General features: G+C 40.9%; 1 protein-coding gene across 1 annotated transcript; it reads right to left on the bottom strand.

The window, feature by feature from the left end:
* Positions 1–5,328: 5,328 nt before the first annotated feature.
* On the bottom strand, positions 5,329–14,861 carry LOC145440949 (uncharacterized). Its single transcript, XM_080318738.1, has 4 exons — positions 14,601–14,861; positions 8,376–8,555; positions 7,120–7,319; positions 5,329–5,729 (listed from the first exon to the last, which is right to left on the bottom strand). The coding sequence occupies exons 1-4, from the start codon at positions 14,773–14,775 to the stop codon at positions 5,679–5,681; spliced, it is 606 nt and encodes a 201-aa protein (XP_080174864.1). The 5' UTR covers positions 14,776–14,861; the 3' UTR covers positions 5,329–5,678.
* Between the last annotated feature and the right edge of the window lie 6,073 nt (positions 14,862–20,934).

Here is a 20,934-nt window from a genome sequence, read left to right as displayed (position 1 = left end):
CACCGGTCGATTACTCGTAGCGGCCAATCACGGAAAATCCACAAATCTTCAGCAGAGATGCATGACAGGGTTGTAACCAAATCACAAGGTTTCGAGTCACAAGTCAATCTCATTTTTATAGTTTTGAATCAAGTTCAAGTCAGCTATAGTAGAGGGTCGAGTCCGAGTCATAGTGTTTTGACTCAAGTCTAAGTCATTATGTTCAAAGCTTACAGTTTAAACCGGTTCAATCCCCCTTTTTCAACTCTGCTCGAGTGATATAGAATGGCTCGCATTCATAATATCGTAATTTTCCTCAGTCTTAACAGTTTCTGGCCGCATTTTACAAGTATCAGCAATGACAGACGAAATACCGATCATGTGGTAACTTTACTATTCATCGACGTTACAATGAAATGTATGTCTTTGCCGTCCTAGTCTCGTGTCACATAATTTGGTTCGGGTCATTACAACCATGGATGCATAGCGATGTAAATACTATATTTTGGATCATATTGCTACAGGCTTGTACAAACTGCTGATTCGGAACTGAATTGTAAATGAGCTAGAAAATATTGTAGATTCAATCGACATTTCCAGACGACGGGGTTTCCAGTTTCGACCCCTATAACCCACTCCCTGGCTACACCATTGTTTGTATAGTGGGGTTTTATTCAAAACAAACATGTTTAAAACATGGTTCTTGTTTAAAACTTCTTTTGGTCATGACGCCACGAATCGATAATGGTGACGTCACAATGGATTAACATTGAAAATAGAAAACATAGGGTGAATATGGCTCCTTCGACGAAAAAAGCTTAGGACCACTGTCATAAACAGACCGAAAATAACTTCAATCGGGACTGTACATCGTTATGCAGCATTTGTACGGTCGGTGGTCATCATCATCCGAACACCCATTCCGTACCAATGATATTATATATATCTACATAACTGTTGAACCGACGTCGATTTGTAGGCTTCCAGCCACTCCACAGCGTATACGTCGTCTATACTGGATGCAAATCGTCCATCTTTGGATGCGTGACCATCTTTGATGAATTGTCGGTGGTTATTGGTTAATCAAGCAGCGTATGTATGTGTACGTGTACTGTATACAGTTCACAGGCTACTAACTAATTTCCTCATTAATGATATATAGGACTGCACTCGTGAATCCATTTCGATGAAATTAATGTCTGTAATAACACCATTAGCTTACGATGGATCTGAATTCAATAAATTGCTTGGAATGAATTTTGATCACAACCTTATCCATAATTTATCCGCTTCGATTATATTATTGAACTGTCGAATTCGAAATACTTTTTGTTAACACACTGTGTCAAAACGCCGAAGAAAGATATATCACTTGTATATAGGACTCCATGTAAACTTCGACTTCAGCGGTTGGATTCTAACCATATGAAGATCATAAAATACGGTTCAATTTCTTTTGTTTTCGATGTAATAAATAGATTGATGACCCTATATTCGGTAGCCTTTGTGTACGTAAAAACCGGCATACCAAATGCATATCGTGTGGTAAGATGGAGATGTCGCCGTCCAGGAGAGCTACAAGTAAGCCGGTAATGCTATGTGTTGATAGAATACACACACGACGTAACACAGGATTTCAGGTAGCTATATATGATGACTACTTCAATTGGATATAGATAGAAATCTTTCCTAAAGACCCAGATACGTTGCTATAGTATTGATAGTTAATATGCGTAGGCCTATCCCTCCCTTAATATGTGATTCGGCCATCTTTTGCGTCTATCCGATGCAACAGCATAATATCTCATTGCTACACAATACATATATTCAGTAAACGCCTACAATCATACAGCATGATGTGATTTGTGGTCAGTGGATATTAGATAGTTGCTTTGCTACGTTTAATAAGCAGAGGTCGGATTCGGATGGCCCCCCTTGGTCATATGGTACCTTCTCACGGAGAAGAGCGAACCAGTAAGCAATACTGCTTATTGTCTGCTGATATATGCGCGCTGAACTTATACCACACAGCATGCTCAGTGATCTCATATGTGACACTCAACGTATTAGCTCCACTACAGCACGACTTTTTATCTATATTATTTTATTCCTTTCGCATCCAATCCTGTCACACATTCCGCAAAATAAATTGGATTGCAGCGATCTTAAAATCGCACAAAGAACGAAATAACCACTTGAGGCGGCTTATCGCACGTGAGATCTCCGTTATCTTCAAATCCCAATCTTGTCTTGTTTATGTGGTTTGATTCTTCGCCATTGTCCTCATACAATATGTAGGAACGTTGCGATCCTCCATTCACTGTACTTGCGTTGCATATTAATGAATGGAATGCGTAGGAGCACCGCAAACAGTTTGTAGAATCGATTCTCGGCCGTTGATGCTACCATGTCACTCTGATTAGTATTCAGACTCTGCCCGATAAACTCCTACTTACACTGCCACAACTGTTCGGATAGTCCAAATGTTGTAACGTGAGGTAGAGTATAGATATAATAATCGTCAGATTATATTTATATCTGAATAAGACAGACACACACTATGCGATGTAATAAACAGATAGGAGGATGCCGAATGACCACTTGCGGTCTCTTAAAACTGGCATCCACCTCGACCTATAGTTGCCCGATGTCACAGTTCTTTCTTCGATGTTTGTCTCTATTCCGCAGCTCTTTCCATTCCTAGGCGCGTTATTTCATCGGATAGTTTCCTGGGCTTTTTCTTGTAGCCGTAAGAACAGCGACGCAGGGACAGGGGCCCAGAATAACCTCCAGCGCGGAATCGAACATGCGCTTATCGTCACGACTACGCTATCTCCCCCGATAAGTCACGCTCTTGTTTACTCTTTGGGAACATACATTAGAGAATCTTGCAAATATCACGGACCACGATCTCACATATCAACCTCGCCCATCGACATATGCGGCATTAATTTCCATCACTATAGTTGTTGTATGTTATCTCTTCCATCCAGTGTGCACGCCTCTTTATTGAATTCGCCTCGACCCTGGAGGGTGTCTGATTTCAGAAACTACTCCAAGTCGATTCGACGACTTCCTATCTTTTCATTGTATTGCAGTCTTATGGTGTTTTGAAATGATGAAATTGTTAAACTGATACTGATTCCTAAAGGGCGACTATTCGCTATAACCAAGGTAATAACCCCCAGGTGTGCAATTCGTTTTTCGATGTGGTTAGTATCTTGTGCTATGGTGGTTCTGTTGGTTCTCTTCTATCCCCTGGCGCAAACTATACCGTAACATTTCCAATTAATATTATCACTGATGTAGCCCAGTTAATGTCCTTTGTTTGATGGTAAGTTATTGAAGGATTCGCATAACAAACTGAAATCGCATAAGGCCGTCGCCTATGACCAAATCCCATCATAGTTTTTTAAAATGATAAGCGTGCATATCGGACAGTATATCGCCCATTTTTTCAACTTGATGATAAAATATGGTGTAAACAGAGTAGTCCCTGTACACAAAGCTGGGGATAGAACTATAATGTCACCATAACTACCGTCCGATATCCGTTCTCCCATGCATCGGAGTAGTATTTGAAAAGTTGCTCCTCTCCCGCCTATCCTCATTCCTCGCCAGAATGTCTGTCATTTCCCCACAACAATTTGGCTTCCGAAACAAACATCAAACATGCCCTCTTAACAGTGGCTAAACAGTATTATGATATCTCATAGACGCGAAATGTGGGATGTAGTATTTTTGTCGATCTAAAAAAAGCGTTTGACTGCGTAGATCATAAAACTCTCATCTCGAAATTGGCGCGTTATGGACTTCGGGGCCTACAACTTGAGCTCATGAAAAGTTTTCTCACTTGACGCCAACAAATGGTTGCAATCTCAAACACATTGTCCTCTCCTTACTTGGTGACCTGTGGTCTACCCCAAGACTCAGTACTTGGACCGGTCCTCTTTACCTTATATGTCAACGACATTTTTGATACCACTGTATTCTTGACACTTTGAACACCACTCTGTTCGCTGATGATATTCACCTCCTCTCTTCCGCATCTTCGCCAGCAGAGCTGGATGCCCTGACTAGTGACCAAATGCCCAAAGTGCATGAGTGGACATCCCAGAATAATCTTTGCATAAACGCCTCGAAATCCCAAATGCTGAGGTAAATTCCAAAAATAACTTAACCGTTAACGTCGCTGGTCAGCCCGATTCCAACACAAAAAATACCAAATATCTCTGGGTTTTACTGGACTCGGACATTACCTGGTATAGTCATATCTAGTCCCTAGACACTAAATTATCACCGAAGTGCAGCCTGTTCTACAGCCTTAGACTCTTTATGACAGCCTGGGTTCTTCTGATACTCTTTAAATCCTCAATCCAATCGAAGTTACAATATGACATCATCTGTTGGGGGGCTGTCAGGGAAACTGCACTCGAGCCACTGCAAAAACTACAACATAACGTACTCCGTATTATAGCTAGGGCACCAAAGGGGTCTGGTTGTCCATCCAACAAGTCGCTGCTGAAGAGATTCGGTGTCCTAAACATAGAAGATTTGCGGAAACCGGAAATCGCCAAGTTCATGTATCAGTTCCACTGCGGTGATTGCCGCGAATATTTCAATGACTTCGTTACCTTGGAATCAAAAGCGCACAAGTACAACACACGCGCGTCCACGTCGTCCAAATATCATATGATTGACCGAAAAGATCATCGCTCTATCAAATATGCCGGACCTGACGTGTGGAACAGTAGCCTATCCCGTCGGCCGTCCGACAGTCGACGAGCATGTCCACGTTCAAGTCGAAATACAAGCAATTATTATAAATAAATACTAGTCCATCCTCAAGATTACCGCACCACGACCTGACCTATCGATCTCGCCTTCCATGACATGCCACCCCATTTTTGTCGCTTGTTTTTTCCTATACTATCTTCTTCTACTTTTCATTCAGTGTGCATGTGCATTGTGCCTACGCCAAGGTGGGTGTCTGATTCCATAGACTACTCTAAGTCGCTTCGAGACCTTCCTATCTTCTCATTGTATTGCATTTTTGTGGTGTACTGAACTGATAAAAATTGCTAATAAACCAATGATGACATACGAAATAAGTACAGACATATTCCGCGAGGAGATATAAAAGATGAGGACATCGATAAATCGCGCCCAGGTGTTACAAAATCTCTAGTGTACGTGAAGGGGTATTCAAGACCGAAGAAAAATACTTCAATCGGATTTTAAAAACAAAAATGTTGAGCCCTCAAACTATGCGATTATACGGAAAAATACGGGTACATTATAGGAGCAAAACTGTCGCCTTCGCCCACTAGCGATTAAAATGTTCTGGGCTTTGGATATTGCAGTGCAGGTACACGGGTTTAATGTAATTGGTAATAAAGAGATACGAAGTAATCATAGTAGCGTTACAGCGTGCAAGCTCTCGATATATCGGGTAATATGAAGGAGACATGAGTGTCTGACTGCTATGACAGGAAATTATTCATATACAACACGGTGTATATTCTCACGATACATGCAAATTTTCAAGGTAAATGATCGACGATGCACATAATGTCCGGTTTAATTTGCGATTATACCTGATTTATGAACTTCAAACAGCAAGTTCAGCGTACAAGATATATACAAATGCAACTCAAATTATCTCTGGTTTACCGCGCAACGCAATTGAATTAGTGACTTCAGTACGTGTATCGCTGATCATTTGGAGATACAGAATTCATTGGATGCATCTGTAAAAAAATACATGAGCATCATTAAATAAAAATGGTGTGTGGTAGCCTTTTTTACTCACGCGGTAAATCGCGACAAAATGACAGTAATTTTATAATACATGAGCTTGACTGCGGGCAGCACCGATTTAAATTTATAACTTGGATTTGAGACACTATATGGCAGGGGTGGGCAATTATTTTGTTCCGCGGGACAATTGAGAAGTAGAAAATACGTTCGCGGGACAAATGAATTTTATTATCCGTTGAGTTCTAATTATAGTTCCAGTTCTTTTGTCCGGAGAACATACATGTTGAAGTAGGCTATAAAAGCAAGTGTGTATGCCTTATATTTTCCGAAAATAAAGCTATACACTATATGACATTATGACGGTCTGCCATATTTTTAATTAACGTATATACTAATCGCGTAAGGTGTTTAAGCCGTATCCGACACAGCTTCTCCGTATTGCTCTTCGACTGTACTAGGGGCCTTATAATATGCCATGATATTCTCTCGATGGGGTGTTCGAGTGAACAAAGGATTAGTATCGCATTTTCATATCAATACTATCATTTACATCCCATGATGTGAACGACTGCTTATTCTGTCAAAAATTGACACCTCCTGGGATGCATCAATATGAATCAAGCTCTCAGCACCTTCCGCATAGCTCCATTTGCACCTTTTGACAGTCCATGCGAACGAATTACGATCGTTTTCATAACTACTTACTTACTTGAGTAGATTTGAAGTCAGTCAATTCTACTTATACTTCAAGTAGTTTTACGTTGCTTATGTAAGAAGTACTTCTACACGTACTTGAGTAGATTTTTTTCGTCGCCACTTTTACTTCTACTTGACTACTTTGAACACCTCTGGACTCCAGTATACAAATATTTAGTGCTCTAAACCTTCTTTGAATTTCAGCTTTCGGCTTCCTTTTTTGACATGCTCGTTCATTCATGTAGTAATCGCGAGCACTGACTGACTTGTTTTACGAATTATAGACTTGGAAAAGTATCACGTAACAATTTGAAACACAGACCGTATAATACGTAATGCGACAAAGAAGGTTTGAACTGAACTACACGGAAAGAGTGCATAATTTCATGTGACATTAATTGCTATATACTCATACTTTTCTACATTGACTATATTTTGAGTCTGGACTATGCATGCGAGCTACTTAGGCAGCGTCATCATGGCGTATTAATTAACAAGCTTCAAAGTATATGAATTTCCTGTCTAGTTGATACAGCCTATGGTTTTAGTTCACGCATCAACATTCAAAAAGCAGGTTTTATGTTTTGAATTCCAAGCATTCGCTCGCGGGCCGCGCAAAATAGCTCCGCGGGCCGCACTTTGCAAAGGTCTGCATTATGCCATCAAACACCAGGCTATACTCACAGGTCCCTGGAGTTCTTCGTTTTCACTTTCTTTCCTAGCTTTTTTCTCAATCAAACTGCCGATAACAACAACAGCACCTGAGCCCCAATTCATGTAGTACGACCAGCCAAAGTTAGAGAGCTCCGGTTCACCGTCTTCGTAATCGACCACCAGTATTATCATTGCCGTGAAAACCGCGTTACCAATCAAGATGAGAATACCTGAAAAATTTATCTTGGTTGCTTGAAATGAGATCACCATACGTGTCGAACTTGAAGTGTTTGCCATGAAATTTTGCTATATTTCCTATTGCCAATATCCCGCACTGTGACTTCACAATTTGAAGGCCCGTGGCGTCATTGATATAAAAGCAATAACAACATACAACATATTTTAAAAACGCGTCATGTAGGCCTATTAAACATGTTTGTTTTAAGTTGATTTTTATTTTAAATGCTACCCTAAGCACAGTGTTTCACAGCCAGTGGGTCGCGACGCTATTTCAAGTGGGTTGCGGATCATTTCTAAATGATTCAGGTTTCTATTCAATATATCATAGAAAGCTTCTTTGACTTGTTATGGAACGCCACCAAACATATTTTTGATATGATATTAGTTAATAGGTATAAATAAAACAAACTTCTGCAATCCTGACGATTTAACTTGTGGTGGTTGGTCATAAATAGGTGTAGGTTATACCTCAATTTTAGGTATTTTCGGATGTTTTCCGAGTAATAAAGTCAAGCCAATCAATCCTAGACTTGATCTGATAATATTCAGTACGCAAGTATATTGCATGTGTATTCGTGCATAGGCTACATTGTTCACCCAAGAACTTGCTTTTCATTGGTGGGTTGCAAAATAAAACTTGCATTAAAGTGGTTTGCCAACTGAAAGGGGCTGCTGGGAAGCACTGCGTAGCATATGTAATCACGTGTGCTGTTTTCATTGTATATAGAGATCCTACCACGGCGATGTATAGGCCTACTGATTGGAAAGATAAATCGAAGCTTTTCCAAGAAGTGTTGCTATTTGACTTACAAGGTGAAGAGCCTCGCCCGTGTTTGTGTTGTGTAAATACGCAACAACTTACGGAAACTTTGTCCGTTGCTGTATACTTGGTATGATGAGAATATTTTCTGTTTGTCTAATGGTCAGTAGGCATCAAATCTATCAAGACTGGGGCTATGTATGGATGCCCACTTTGGAAGAGGGCATATTTTGCTTTGGAAAACAAAAGGAATTAGGATTATGCACTTGTACAGGTTCACACCTACCTGAAATTAAATGCAGTGCAGCAGCCGCTTTGATACGAACTCTGCAGCAACAGACAATGCACGTCACAAGTTGTAATACCGACCCAATGGTGAGAAGAACCGATGACAACGCTAAGATTGCCACGGTAGTGATATAGGTTGCTCGTACACCATCTTCTGTCCATTCGCTGGCATTGTAAACTGAAAAACAATTCATTAGTCATAGACTGATTATTTCTTGCAGGATCAAAGCTCATATTCCATCTCCTAAAAGAATGTGGGTTTATGGCAAAGACACTTTATATATCCGTGGTTCTGAAACTTAACCTTGACTCCAGCGCCCCCAGCGGGTGATTAGGATTTTGAGGGGGGCGGAATCGCTCAGGGGCGATAGGGGGATGTTTCTTGTCAAAATGCTTTCAACTATAGGTATTGCAGCTTGCATCAGCCGGTGTGTTGAATCGAAATCTTTCATAAAGCAGGCACCGGGGCCTACGATATTTAGTACGTAGTATCGTATTATCGTAGGCCCCGGACGCACTATGCAGGGTTGTAATGACTCGAGTCATGACTCGACTCGAGTCAGACTCGAGTCAAGATTTTCTGATTACTCGACTTGACTCGAGTCATTCTTACATAATACTGAAATGACTCGACTCGACTCGAGTCAATCTGTGTATTGACTCGACTTGGAATCGAGTTATTACGCATGACTCGAACCAAGTCATATGACTCGAGACTCAGACGGCCAAGACCGACATTTCATGGTCATTTCTAAGAACATTAAAGTAACCACCTTATTGGGTCTGGTACTTGGGTCTGGTACTCGGAAAATGCGACCAGAAACTGTTAAAAATGAGGAAAATTAGTATATTATAAATGCGAACCATTCGATATCACCAAACAGAGTTGTGAAAGTGGGTTTAATAAGACTTTATCTGGAAACTGAGCAGTCAACACAATGACTTGGACTTGGACTCGAGTCATAATACCATGACTCGGAATCGAACTTCTGCTCGATGACTTGGACTCGGACTTGACTCGGTGGTGAATTGAAAATGACTCGACTTGAATCGAGTCAAAACTATGACAGTGAGATTGACTTGTGACTCGGAGCTTAGTAACTTGGTTACAACCCTGGCACTATAACACTTTTGATTTGAAGTTTTCTGGTCAAATTAATAAACTAAATATCCTGGTATTTGAGAGCTACAAAATTAAATGGTCAGTTCATTGTCAGTTCATGGTTAAGCGTCCGGCTTCTTGATCGATAGATCGTGGGTTCGATGCCAGGCCGGGTCAGACCAAAGACCTGTTAGTAACAGGTATCCATGGTATCCATGACTTCCCCGCTTGGCGCTCATGCATTACTGGGATAGCATATAGAGTGGTGGTGCAAGACTTAGAAAGCCGCACATGGCTATATCTGCACTTTCCCTGTCCAGTGGCATATGCACATCACGCACTCATGGTATGCATATGCACAGATCGTGTGTATGTCTATCACGAGTATGTGTATATGTCGCAAAAACATCAAGGACAAAAATAAACTACTTTCTTTCCTTTCCATAAAGAACGGTCTGTTTAGCCCATAAAATATGGGGTCGCCTGGAGAATAGGTTCAGAGCCATTGCCTTATACGATCTAGAACAGGGTTTCTTAAACTTTTTTTAAAATTCGTACACTTTCAATTTATTCGCATGTCTGGTGTAGGGGAGATGTGGTACCAATGGATCAAAAATTGCAAAATGATCTCTGGCCCTCAAATCTTCGGCCGAGAATAGCAGATCTTTTGCTGTCTCAACACTTCGATACAACCTCTACCTATCGCGGACATTCACATGAATATCCGCCTTTTCCAAAAATATTTATAAGCGTTTAAAGTTTGTTGCTCGAACGTGTCATCGGTCCCCCCCCCGGTGGGTCCAAAGGCACACGACCATGGGACCTATGAGACATACGCTCAAAAACTCAAATTTGTTACCTTGTTTTGTTGTGTACTATAAGCTAAGCTACAGCAAGCCAATGAAGAATGTTTCTTCAATACCTTCAAGAATTAAATAGATTATATCAACTCAAATGTTGGCATAAAATCATGTTTTGATTTACGCCTAAACTTTCAAAATTAATGCCACATACATATTACCCGCAAATCGACATTTTGATCTTCAAATACCTCGTAATAGCGATAAAACACCACAGGTAACTATGATTTACAGCCTATATATATGTAGGCGAGTTTCTGTTGTTAAGTGATTAGTTGGTCTATCTATTTTGCTTGATTTGGCTATGGTACCATAGGTCCCCCACCCCATAAATATTGTAATTGACTTGAAAATAGTCCACTCGAGGATGGTATTGATTCAAAAAATATGTGCCATTATATACCCTTATACAAGCCCTACACTTCACATCAAAACTCATGGCGGGTTTGTTAGTCTTGAAGGTGATATAGAAAAATGCAAAAGTCGATCCAAATTTACTTTACACCCCCTAAAACGTAAATCATTCGTCACAGACCCCATAACTCACAAAGGTCGAATTTTTTTGCATGTTAGGAAAGATTCTGTCAGCATGTAATTGTAGACAAATTCACGGAGTCTAATCATGGAATTGTCATGGAGAACTTTTCAAGTATTTTCGGTCCCAGTGATCCATCGGTACCACATCTCCCCTACCCCTTAAAATTGTTGCATACACGTATATAATTGAAAGATAAAACGCAACAAACTATGGATATACACTCCTAAAGTTCATTTCACTGCTATGGATGAGGTTGCCACTACACCACGGGTCTTGGAAGTCTTTTGAAAAGGCACACGTGTAAGTTATGTTCAACGGAATGTATGGCACGAAATATATGTTCTTCGTCATGCACATTTTTGGAATACCTTTCTCATGGGTCACGACTATATGCGGTGGAGTGCAAAAGACTCTCCACACATTTTCGACACTGCTGATTACGAATTTACACCGCTAGACCAGTCCCATATATAGCCTGGTCATAATTGCACATAAACAAAATACCGAGTATTGCAATAACGCTAAACCAGTAACTTTCAGAAAAATCAGCTGACAGTGGCATAAAATTACCGCAGTATCAAAAAATGAAGTTGTTCGCGAAGTGGGCGATATCGTCCCCTTGGACGACTTTGAGAGACATCGAGGGAAAAATACGTGTTTGGGATAGGTGTTGATTGGTTTGATTGGGATTGGTGTTGATGGAAGAGAAGGCTAATGATTTACTCATCCCTGCCCATAAGAGGCGAAAAGGATACAAGCGGGTAAAACCATATCGCTCGACAATATTGAGTATGCAGAATTTTGTATTACACTATCGATAAACTGTTGAAGTAGTAGTATAGAAAGCAGGGTTGTAACCAAGTCACATGGTTCCTAGTCACGAGTCAATCTTACTTTTGTGGTTTTGACTCGAGTCAAGTCGAGTCATTTTCAATTCATCACCGACTCGAGTCCGAGTCCAAGTCACCGTTTAAAGGGTCAAGTCCGAGTCATAGTGTTATGACTCGAGTCGAGTCCAAGTCACAGTATTGAAGTCATGTTCAGCTCATGTTTTCAATCCTGCTTGGGTGATATCGAATTCCTAGCTTGCCAAACATGCTCATTTTGTCCCTATCAGAGTTTTGGCTACTTCTTCCGGCTACTTCTTAAAATTGTTGGATTGCCTAAAAAAATCAAATTTGGCTCAATTCCAACCAGTAAAAAGCAATGCTATGAAAGAAAATTTTAGATTAATTACAAATAGATTTTTTCGAATTTTACCTGCTATCTCATGATATTGTTACATTGTGTAAAAATATGATTCATAGCAAATTCCAACTGGAAGAAATGAAGTTATTAGAGTAGAATATTTTGGATATAAAAAATAGTCGGCTCACTACTAGTATGTAATTATATTATATGAAAAAATTTCTCACTAAAAATACTTCATTTATTTTCAAATCCAAAATTTTCTCCTATCATATCATTGATTCTACTTTTTAAAATTGAGCCAGATTAAATGTCCTTTTTATGCAACGTAACAATTTCATCAAGTAGCCACCGAGTAAAAATAAAAAAAGAAGTTACTTTTGAACAGTGCTATTCTGCAAACATCACGCAGCATTAGCAATTCATTATTACTCACGTGCACAATGCACATACCTAACAAAACATCAAATCGACAGAGGGTATTGTGTGTTTTCACAGACAGCAGATCACATCAATGATGATGAGTTACACTGTAAAAATACCAAAGTGGAAAGGAGATCCTCAGATATAATAGAGCGGCATGGCCTTAGAATAAATCCACCTCTACTGAATACACGTTCCACTGGTGCACTAGATGCAGGAATTGATAAGCATTTTTGAACCACACTGAAGAGCATAGGATACTCATTCTTTCGAGTCGCCAAAAAATGCAAAGAATCATCGCTTTCAAATCTACACATGAGCTTATCAGTCTCTTATCAGATCCATAAGCTAATGGAAAGCAAATTTCGGATCGAACACGCGGTTTGGGATTACCGATAGGCCAATCCAAAGACTCATCAGTTGTGATCATGTTCACATTTACAAACACTCCTGCAAAACGCTTTAAAATAGAATTTTTCAATGCTTCAACTAATGCGCGCAAGTAATTGACGGTGAGGATGTGCCTAATCGCATGGTTGTTGAGTGAGAGCAGGGTTGGTACGACCCTGATTGGCATTGGGACGCAACAATGCTGTCTGGCGAAACGAGAGAGTATAGTTCAAGAGCAAAAGTGCCAGACAGCATTGTTGCGTCCCAATGCCAATCTCCATAACAATGAAAAATTCGAGGCCGATTGTGGGGGTTCCAGGGCCCCGAGCGGAATAACATTTATATTTTCGTAAGCAGTGCAGAGTCAGCTTTCGATTGATACCCGTTTTACCAAATTTAATGCTCGCCAAGCCGGTCAAAAATGACCTTCAAATTGCCTGTAGCCAAATCGAAATTGTGACGTGAATCAATTTCTGAGGCGTGAGATTTGGTTGTGTCGACACCATATAGGACACTATGGTACCATTGTCTGTCGTTTTTGCGGCGGCATATTTGATATCAGACGAGTGCAACGAAAGCAGTGGTGACAAATAGCGATGTCGGCAGAATTCGTCAGATGTGTTGAACTAGCCATTACGATTCGCAAATTTATTCATCTTCAAGTCATATAAAATAAGCCGAGTCATTGACTTGGGTCGAGTCATGCGTAATGACTCGAGTACAAGTCGAGTCAATCCAAATATTGACTCGAGTCGATTCGAGACATTTTCTCATTTCAGGAAAATGACTCGAGTCAAGTCGAGTCACAAAAAAAACGTGACTCGAGTCATTACAACCCTGATAGAAAGTCGATGTAGCAATGTGGCGATGAGAACCACTGATTTAGGTTATATGCTCTTACATTGTCGTGGACTACAGGACGCTATTCCGAAAGGAAGACACATTTTCAACGTAGTATATGATCAAGGCCTTGCTGTTTTGAGGTTTATAAAACCCTCCGAGCAACAGTGGACCATGCTATAATAAGTCGGACGGTATCAAATCGTGTAAATCAGTGGTTGCGTGACCCCTTTTTCCTGGAGCGCCCTTAAACATGAAGGTATTCTAAACAAAGCAACCCATACTGTGCTATATATAACGTTCATAATTTGATATTGCGGGTCACAATACTAAACAAAATCATCGCTATGATACGATGAAGATATTCTGAAAATTTAATTTGGAGCTATCAAATACAAATATAGTTAGTAAATCGTTTTGACTAGATTTTGTCGATTGTCAATTGGCATTGACAACTCAGGGATATGTAGAACTGGTTTTCTACTGTATAATCATATGTCCCCACTGCACTCTCTACCGCGACGCCATTTTTCTTCAGCGCCCCCTGGGCCCAGCTTCCCCATATTGCCCTCTGGCCGTTTCCGTCCCATTCAAAATAAAAATCCCCCCTTGGGGGAAGCGCTGGCGACAAGAGTAAGAATCACTGGTGTAAATAATATCGGCCTATGTGTCGATTGTCGAAACATATTGAATAATTATTATTATTAATATAACAACAACAACAATTCGAGCTTGTTTCAACATAATTAATTTGGTATAATTCAAGCTAGATGGTGTGCAGCTTTGTTGCGATCATATTCACAAGATTGCTTTTTTTATCCTGCGGATCGATTCATTCCAAATCCGGGCAGCCGGAGGGTGAATACAGTATTCGTGGTTTACCTGTGACTTCCGCCGAAACACCTTTTTCAGATTTCACAATGATCCCATAATCAACGGTTGCAGCGGTAGGAAGCAACCAGTATGGAGTGAAAAAGCTCACCAAGAACAGAACCGACCCTGCCTGAACGACAATATAACCGAATATGTCTTTCAATGTCAAATTACAGCAACCCATAGTTTATATTGGCAAATATAACTACCTTCAGAGCATTACCCTACGGTACGCTGGTGGCTAATCGAGTGACTGAAGCCTGTTTACTGAGGAAATGTATTACGCACAACACATCTTCAAGTCTCAGCGCATATATCATATCAAAATAAATGAGCATTTTTATTGCAAATAAAACACTGGATACTTGATTCAAGAGGCGTATCCTTAATGTTGATCAATTGTTTGCTGAAATAGGCCTACCAGTAGGCCGATGATAACGACAAATATTTACAATGGATAGGGCATTCGAGTCTGCTGGACATATGATATTGAACAGCATTCAGCATATGACCTGATGGGGGCAACATACGGTCCACGCCCCCACGAGCAGCGATCATACATGATAATTGTGTATTAGATATATCATTTGACTTAATATATTTTGATAGCCTTTCTCTTGAAACGTAGTGTCCTACACAGCAGTCGTCCGAAGCAAATCGTACGGCTCACTGTGCCTGGGTCACAAGTCAAAACATTTTGTTTATACGGCCACTTCGGCAATTAGCCTAACGGCGATATTTTGGCTTGCTTATCATATCATCATCATTGGTTTATTAGCAATTTTATCAGTTCAATACACCACAAAATGCGATACAATGAAAAGATAGGAAGGTGTCGAAGCGACTTGGAGTAGTCTTGCTTCCGGGCGCGATTTTATTTTATAAAACCGCTAGAAATCGAGAAGTACAGCATAGGCTGCCGAACGGATTGCAAAAATATAAATTTTATTTAGCTCATGTTGCTTAAACCCCTCAAATTTTCGAATTGTGATGCAATAATAACAGGGCCGTAACAGCACTTCGTCGCCCCCCCCAAAAACTTTGGTCTTGGGCCCCCCATAGGGTTGTAGACCTAACTTCTGGGGGCTTCGCCCCCCAGACCCCCCTCCGGCGTACACTGTTTACCGCCATTTTTCATATTCATTGGGAGTTTCTTTAGTGAATCAGCTTTTGTGGCCTAAGCGCGCGAAGCGCGGAAAAATTTCTAGAATTCATGATTGAATCGGTCAGTATGATCGGGAATTGCCTACATTGTTATCAATTTTTATCTTCTCTCTGCTCGCGTAATCAGATTTGCCGGTAGAGCTGAGTGAGGTGTGTTTGAAAAGGTAGGACCACTCCATTAATAATTAAACACCTTCAGGCGTATACCCGTTGGCAGGAACGAAACAGCACCTCGTCAGGCCCCCAAAAACGTGGGTCTTGGGCTCCCATAGGGGGATAAAACGACCCCCCCATCACGTTGTTTGCGTTTGTCACGAAATAATCTGTACTGTATTGTGAGCCAGCGCGATGCGCGGAAATTTTCGATAATTTATGATAAAATCGGTCAATCAGATCGGCGATTGCATATATATTATGCTATCAATTTATTTTCCTCTCTACTCACGTAATTAGATTTACCGGTAGAGCTGAGTGAAGTGTCTTGAAAACGGGATGGCCCGTAAATAATAATTAAACATCTTCTGGCGGGCGGACCCGCTGGTATGACTTCGTTACATAATGTTATTTCGTGACTTCCAGTCTGCTATATCAAAACATATAGAATCGCCCAAACGTAGGCTTCTAAACTACGAGACGCACACGATTTCAAATTGGTATTTCTTCACTGGCATAAATTTTTTCCCAGCGGGATGGTATTTGTCTTGTGAGGTTCAGATTGCAAAGACAGGAACATTCGACGTCAGTCATTTAGGCGCCTATGTACAATTAAACCTATGTGTATTTTATATACAGAACGCAGTCTTCGGTCAGCAAAGGGCATAGACCTTTTCGGCCAAGGTTTTCTCGCTGCCGATCGTTCTGGCACACTTCTTGGAGTCGCATGTTATATGGCCTAAAACTTGATTGTAGGTCTTGGTGGGTCGTAGCGCGGTAATGGCCTAATACCCAATAATAAAGATAAATTGCTTCTTGAATTCGCGCGCAGCGCGAGAAAATTTTGAAAACTTCGCATAAATTTTCAAAAAATACTTTAAGATTTATGCTAATTCCCGAAATAATTTTGGGCCCCCTTCGAGCTCGGGCCCCCCCAATTGGGGGGTTTGGGGTGCGGCAGTTACGGTGCTGAATAATAATGACACCGAGGAGAAACGGTGCCTCAGTCCGGGACTGTGGTCCTTAATCGGTGATTCCAGAAATCCCAGGGGTTCTGGTTCCCTGTTTCGATTCCCACCGTCGGAGGTTATTCTCGGCTCCTCGTCATCCATGCGTATCGTTGTTCTTTTTCTTACGTCGACCAAAAAGAATATAAAAAGAACCGATGAAAGAAAGAAAATGAGCAAGAAATAGCTTCTAAAAAGGACCGACGAAGGAAGAATAACATCGACGAAGACTGTGACATCGGGCACTAGGTCAAGGTGGATGCCTGTTTTTTAGGTATTCATGTGTTTTGTCAACTACTATCGTCATGGTCATTTACACCAGGCCGATATTCTTCATTTCAATTTCATTCCGTAACTGCCGACTTATAGAACGGCCCACTTCTAGGCTTGTTTTAACACACCGCTTACACGGATGAGGTGGCGAATGGATGCCAGTTCAAGTGACCCCAACTGGTTGGTCGTTCGGCATCCCCCTATCTGCTCATTACATCGCATTGCGTGTCTTGTATATTGCATTGTATATTGAGTGTGTGTCTTGGGCAGATGAAGATAAAATCTGTGGATTGATTGACTGATCCATGATGACTAAGGCGATTTCTTTGACCTAAAAATGAAAGGTTTTTACCTAAAATTTTGACGTTTTGTAACCTCATGTAAATTGGGTGTTTTCGCACATAATTTTAGAGCCGTAGTACTTATTTTCATTTATGGTTGGAACTTTATTTAACGAAATCTGGAGCTATTAAAAATTCCAGCAGTTACATCACGCATTATCGTAGAAATAATTATAATTTGTTGTAATATAATGAAAAATACTTTCCTACATTCTCGGGTAAAAAGTGCCTGTCCTTACTAAGCAGCTAGCCAAGAATGGAGGAAGAACGTTTAACAGCAGCGGTTATTCGCTGGCAACAGTGAAGTTGTGCGTGCACGGCCAGTGCGACACACCGTGTTGCTTTGCTTCATTCTGACAGTGTTGTCTACATCAGTGGTTCTCAACCGCCGGTCCGCGGACCGGTGTCGGTTCGCGACGACTATTCTGCCGGTCCGTCAGTTAAATTTTATACTTCAATTGCAAAATACAATAAGTTGAAGGCTTCCTAATTGATGAACGAAGAAATTTATCATATTTAGAACTGACTAAAAACATCCCCATTGTATTCGTACTACGCATTTCGCAGTACGTCTGATGGTAGTGGGAAATGAGCAAAGGTGTTTGTCCCGACTCCGAAACACTTCTTCTCTCGATATTATCGAATAGAAGAAGAATATTCAAGTTGGTGCATCCCAGGGGTTTCCAACCTAGGGGTCGCGACCCCAACAGGTCCGTTTGAATATTCTACGGAGCAGTGTTGGGATGACTCGAGTCATGACTTGACTCGAGTCAGACTCGAGTCAACTTTTTCGCATGACTTGACTTGACTCGAGTCACTTTGCAAAAATGACTTGACTTGACTTGACTCGGCGCTTCAGAAATGTCGATTGACTCGTGACTCGGAGCAAAATTTACGAGTCAATTTCAAGTCATCAATAAGTAAAGGATGTCGACTAAAGCACTGTATCATTAGTGTATTCGGATAAGTCGCGACTCGCGATACGCCAGTGACACTCGTGAGAGCAACCAGTCTTTCACTTATTGTACGTTCCACTTCCACTGGTCCTCCATTGTTACATCACAAATAAATTGGTCGCAAACGAAATGATCACAGCTACGTTGCTGTGGTAGTAGTAGATTAATTTAATAGTTGTTTCATAGATGGCGCAGTGTTTACATTGCGCAGTGCATCATTTAAATCGAATGAATATAGTTTATGCGTTTATATTCTCATGGTTGTGTAGATGGCTAGTATATTCTATCATATCAATCCGTTTAAACGTTTCGAGGCTTCGCATTTGGTCCTCTATTTTTTGCTGATAATAACAGACTTTAGCATGTATAACTATACAGTTACTCACGCATTGTATCAGCAGTTCTACGTGTGCGTGTGCGATAAAACGCCTTTGTGCATGTATATTTAACTTTTTATCCGTCATTTGATTCAAGATAAAGGCTAATTGATCTGATTTTCACACAGCTTTCAATATTGTTATGACTTTGAATCAGCACTCATACTTCGAAAATTCAATTTGACTTGAATTGTGACTTGACTCGTGACTTGACTTGACTTGACTCGACTTGACTCGAGTCACCTCCAAAAATCGAGTGACTTGACTTGACTCGAGTCACCTTCGAAAATCGATTGACTTGACTTGACTCGAGTCAAAATCTGCAATGACTCGAGATGACTCGTGACTCGAAGGCAGTGACTTGATCCCAACACTGCTACGGAGTCGCGGAGACAAATTAAATACCAATGACTAGAGCCCGACCGATATTGGATTTCTGAGCCGATACCGATAAGACCGATATCCAGTACCTCCACCGATAACCCCGATATATTCAGCCGATATTCAAAAGATATGGAATCTAGCTCAAGGCCCATATTTAACACCTCATGGCATTTATTTCAACAACTTTACAGTCATTGATATGCTTGAACATGAAATAAATTATCTAGGGGCTATAAAAGTATATCAAAAGCACCAATCCAGCAGTTGCAGATTACAGTTCACGAAGCACAATTTCTCGGCTCTTTCTCCAAGGAGTGAACTTCTGTGGTCTTCCATAAATGATGTATATAGTACTTGACACAGTGAGCAGTCTTTCACTTGGTACCATAGTTAGTGGTACAGCAAGAATTGGAAATCTTTCTTCATTTCGGTTCCACCGCTCCCTTGCAGGGGATCTTTCCTTCAATGGTTTCACCAAATATTGATGTTAATATTTATATTCTTCTGGCAGTGCACCTGGAGCCTTCAGCACATCCTTAACAAATAGCTGAAAAGAATGTGCACAACAACTCAAATTGTCCACGTCTGCAACTGCTCCACCCATCCCCCTTGGGCCTTGACCACGACCAGCATTTCAACAATCAATTGATCAATATTTTACGCTCTGTTGTCAGAATTGGCCAATGTCATCATGGAATCAAAAATTTTCATATCAATCATTGGCTTTACTCCACGTTTGCTTGATTTTCTTGCCCTCTATGCTCGCACATTTCCTATCATGGTGGCCCCGCAGGCCTCAGTCAGACGACTTCATACACTACTGGTATGATTAAATCTGTTGGTAGCGAACCAATAGCACAAGCACAATCTTCAGAGAAATGTTACGACGCGACGCTTTTCTCTATCATCACGAGGGTCAGTCCAGCATGATTGAAGTTCGATTGAAATCCCGAGTAGGTGGCGAGATAGCGTAGTGGTATAATCCACAGCTGCAACACCAGTGGGTTGCGGGTTCGAGTCCGACCGAGGTCAACTCTAGAATTCCTACCAAAGTGTTGGAGGTTCATCTAGGTTCCTCCTCGCCATCTCATCCGCGTAAGCGCTGTCTTATAGAAACCTAGAAGTGGGCCGTGCTACAAGTCGGTATCTACGGAATAAAAATGAAGAAAATTGGCCTGGTGTAAATGACCATAGTAGTCGACAAACACCATGAATACCCCAAACAACAACAACAAGGTCCCGAGTCGCAAGTCAATTCCACTTTTGCAGTTTTGACTCGAGTCAAGTCTTGTCTTTTTCAATTCATAATAGAGTCAAGCCCTGAGTCAGGGTTCTAAGGTTCGCATCCGATTCACAGTATTGAGACTCAAGTCCAAAGAGTCCAAGTCATCGTGATCACAGCTCAGTGTCGAGTTCAAATCCTGTTCAATACTCTTTTTTACAACTCCATTAGGGTGATATTGAATGCATTGCATTCATAATATAGTAATTTTCCTCAATGTCCATAGTATCTGGCCCTAATTTACAAATACCGGTAATGATTCCACTAACGTCGCACCGTACTATTTTTTTCATGATACAACGAAATAAGTGGCGAGATACCGTAATGGTATAATCCACAGCTGCAACACCAATGGGTTGCTGGTTCGAGTCTGACCGAGGTCGACTCCAGCATTCCTACCTAAGTG

The sequence above is a fragment of the Botryllus schlosseri genome, chromosome 6 (assembly GCF_051294905.1).
Source record: "Botryllus schlosseri isolate E-star chromosome 6, Bs_hap1, whole genome shotgun sequence".
NCBI lineage: Eukaryota > Metazoa > Chordata > Ascidiacea > Stolidobranchia > Styelidae > Botryllus > Botryllus schlosseri.
The sequence above is the reverse complement of the archived record's forward strand: the minus strand, read 5'-3'. Positions and strand labels throughout refer to the sequence as shown.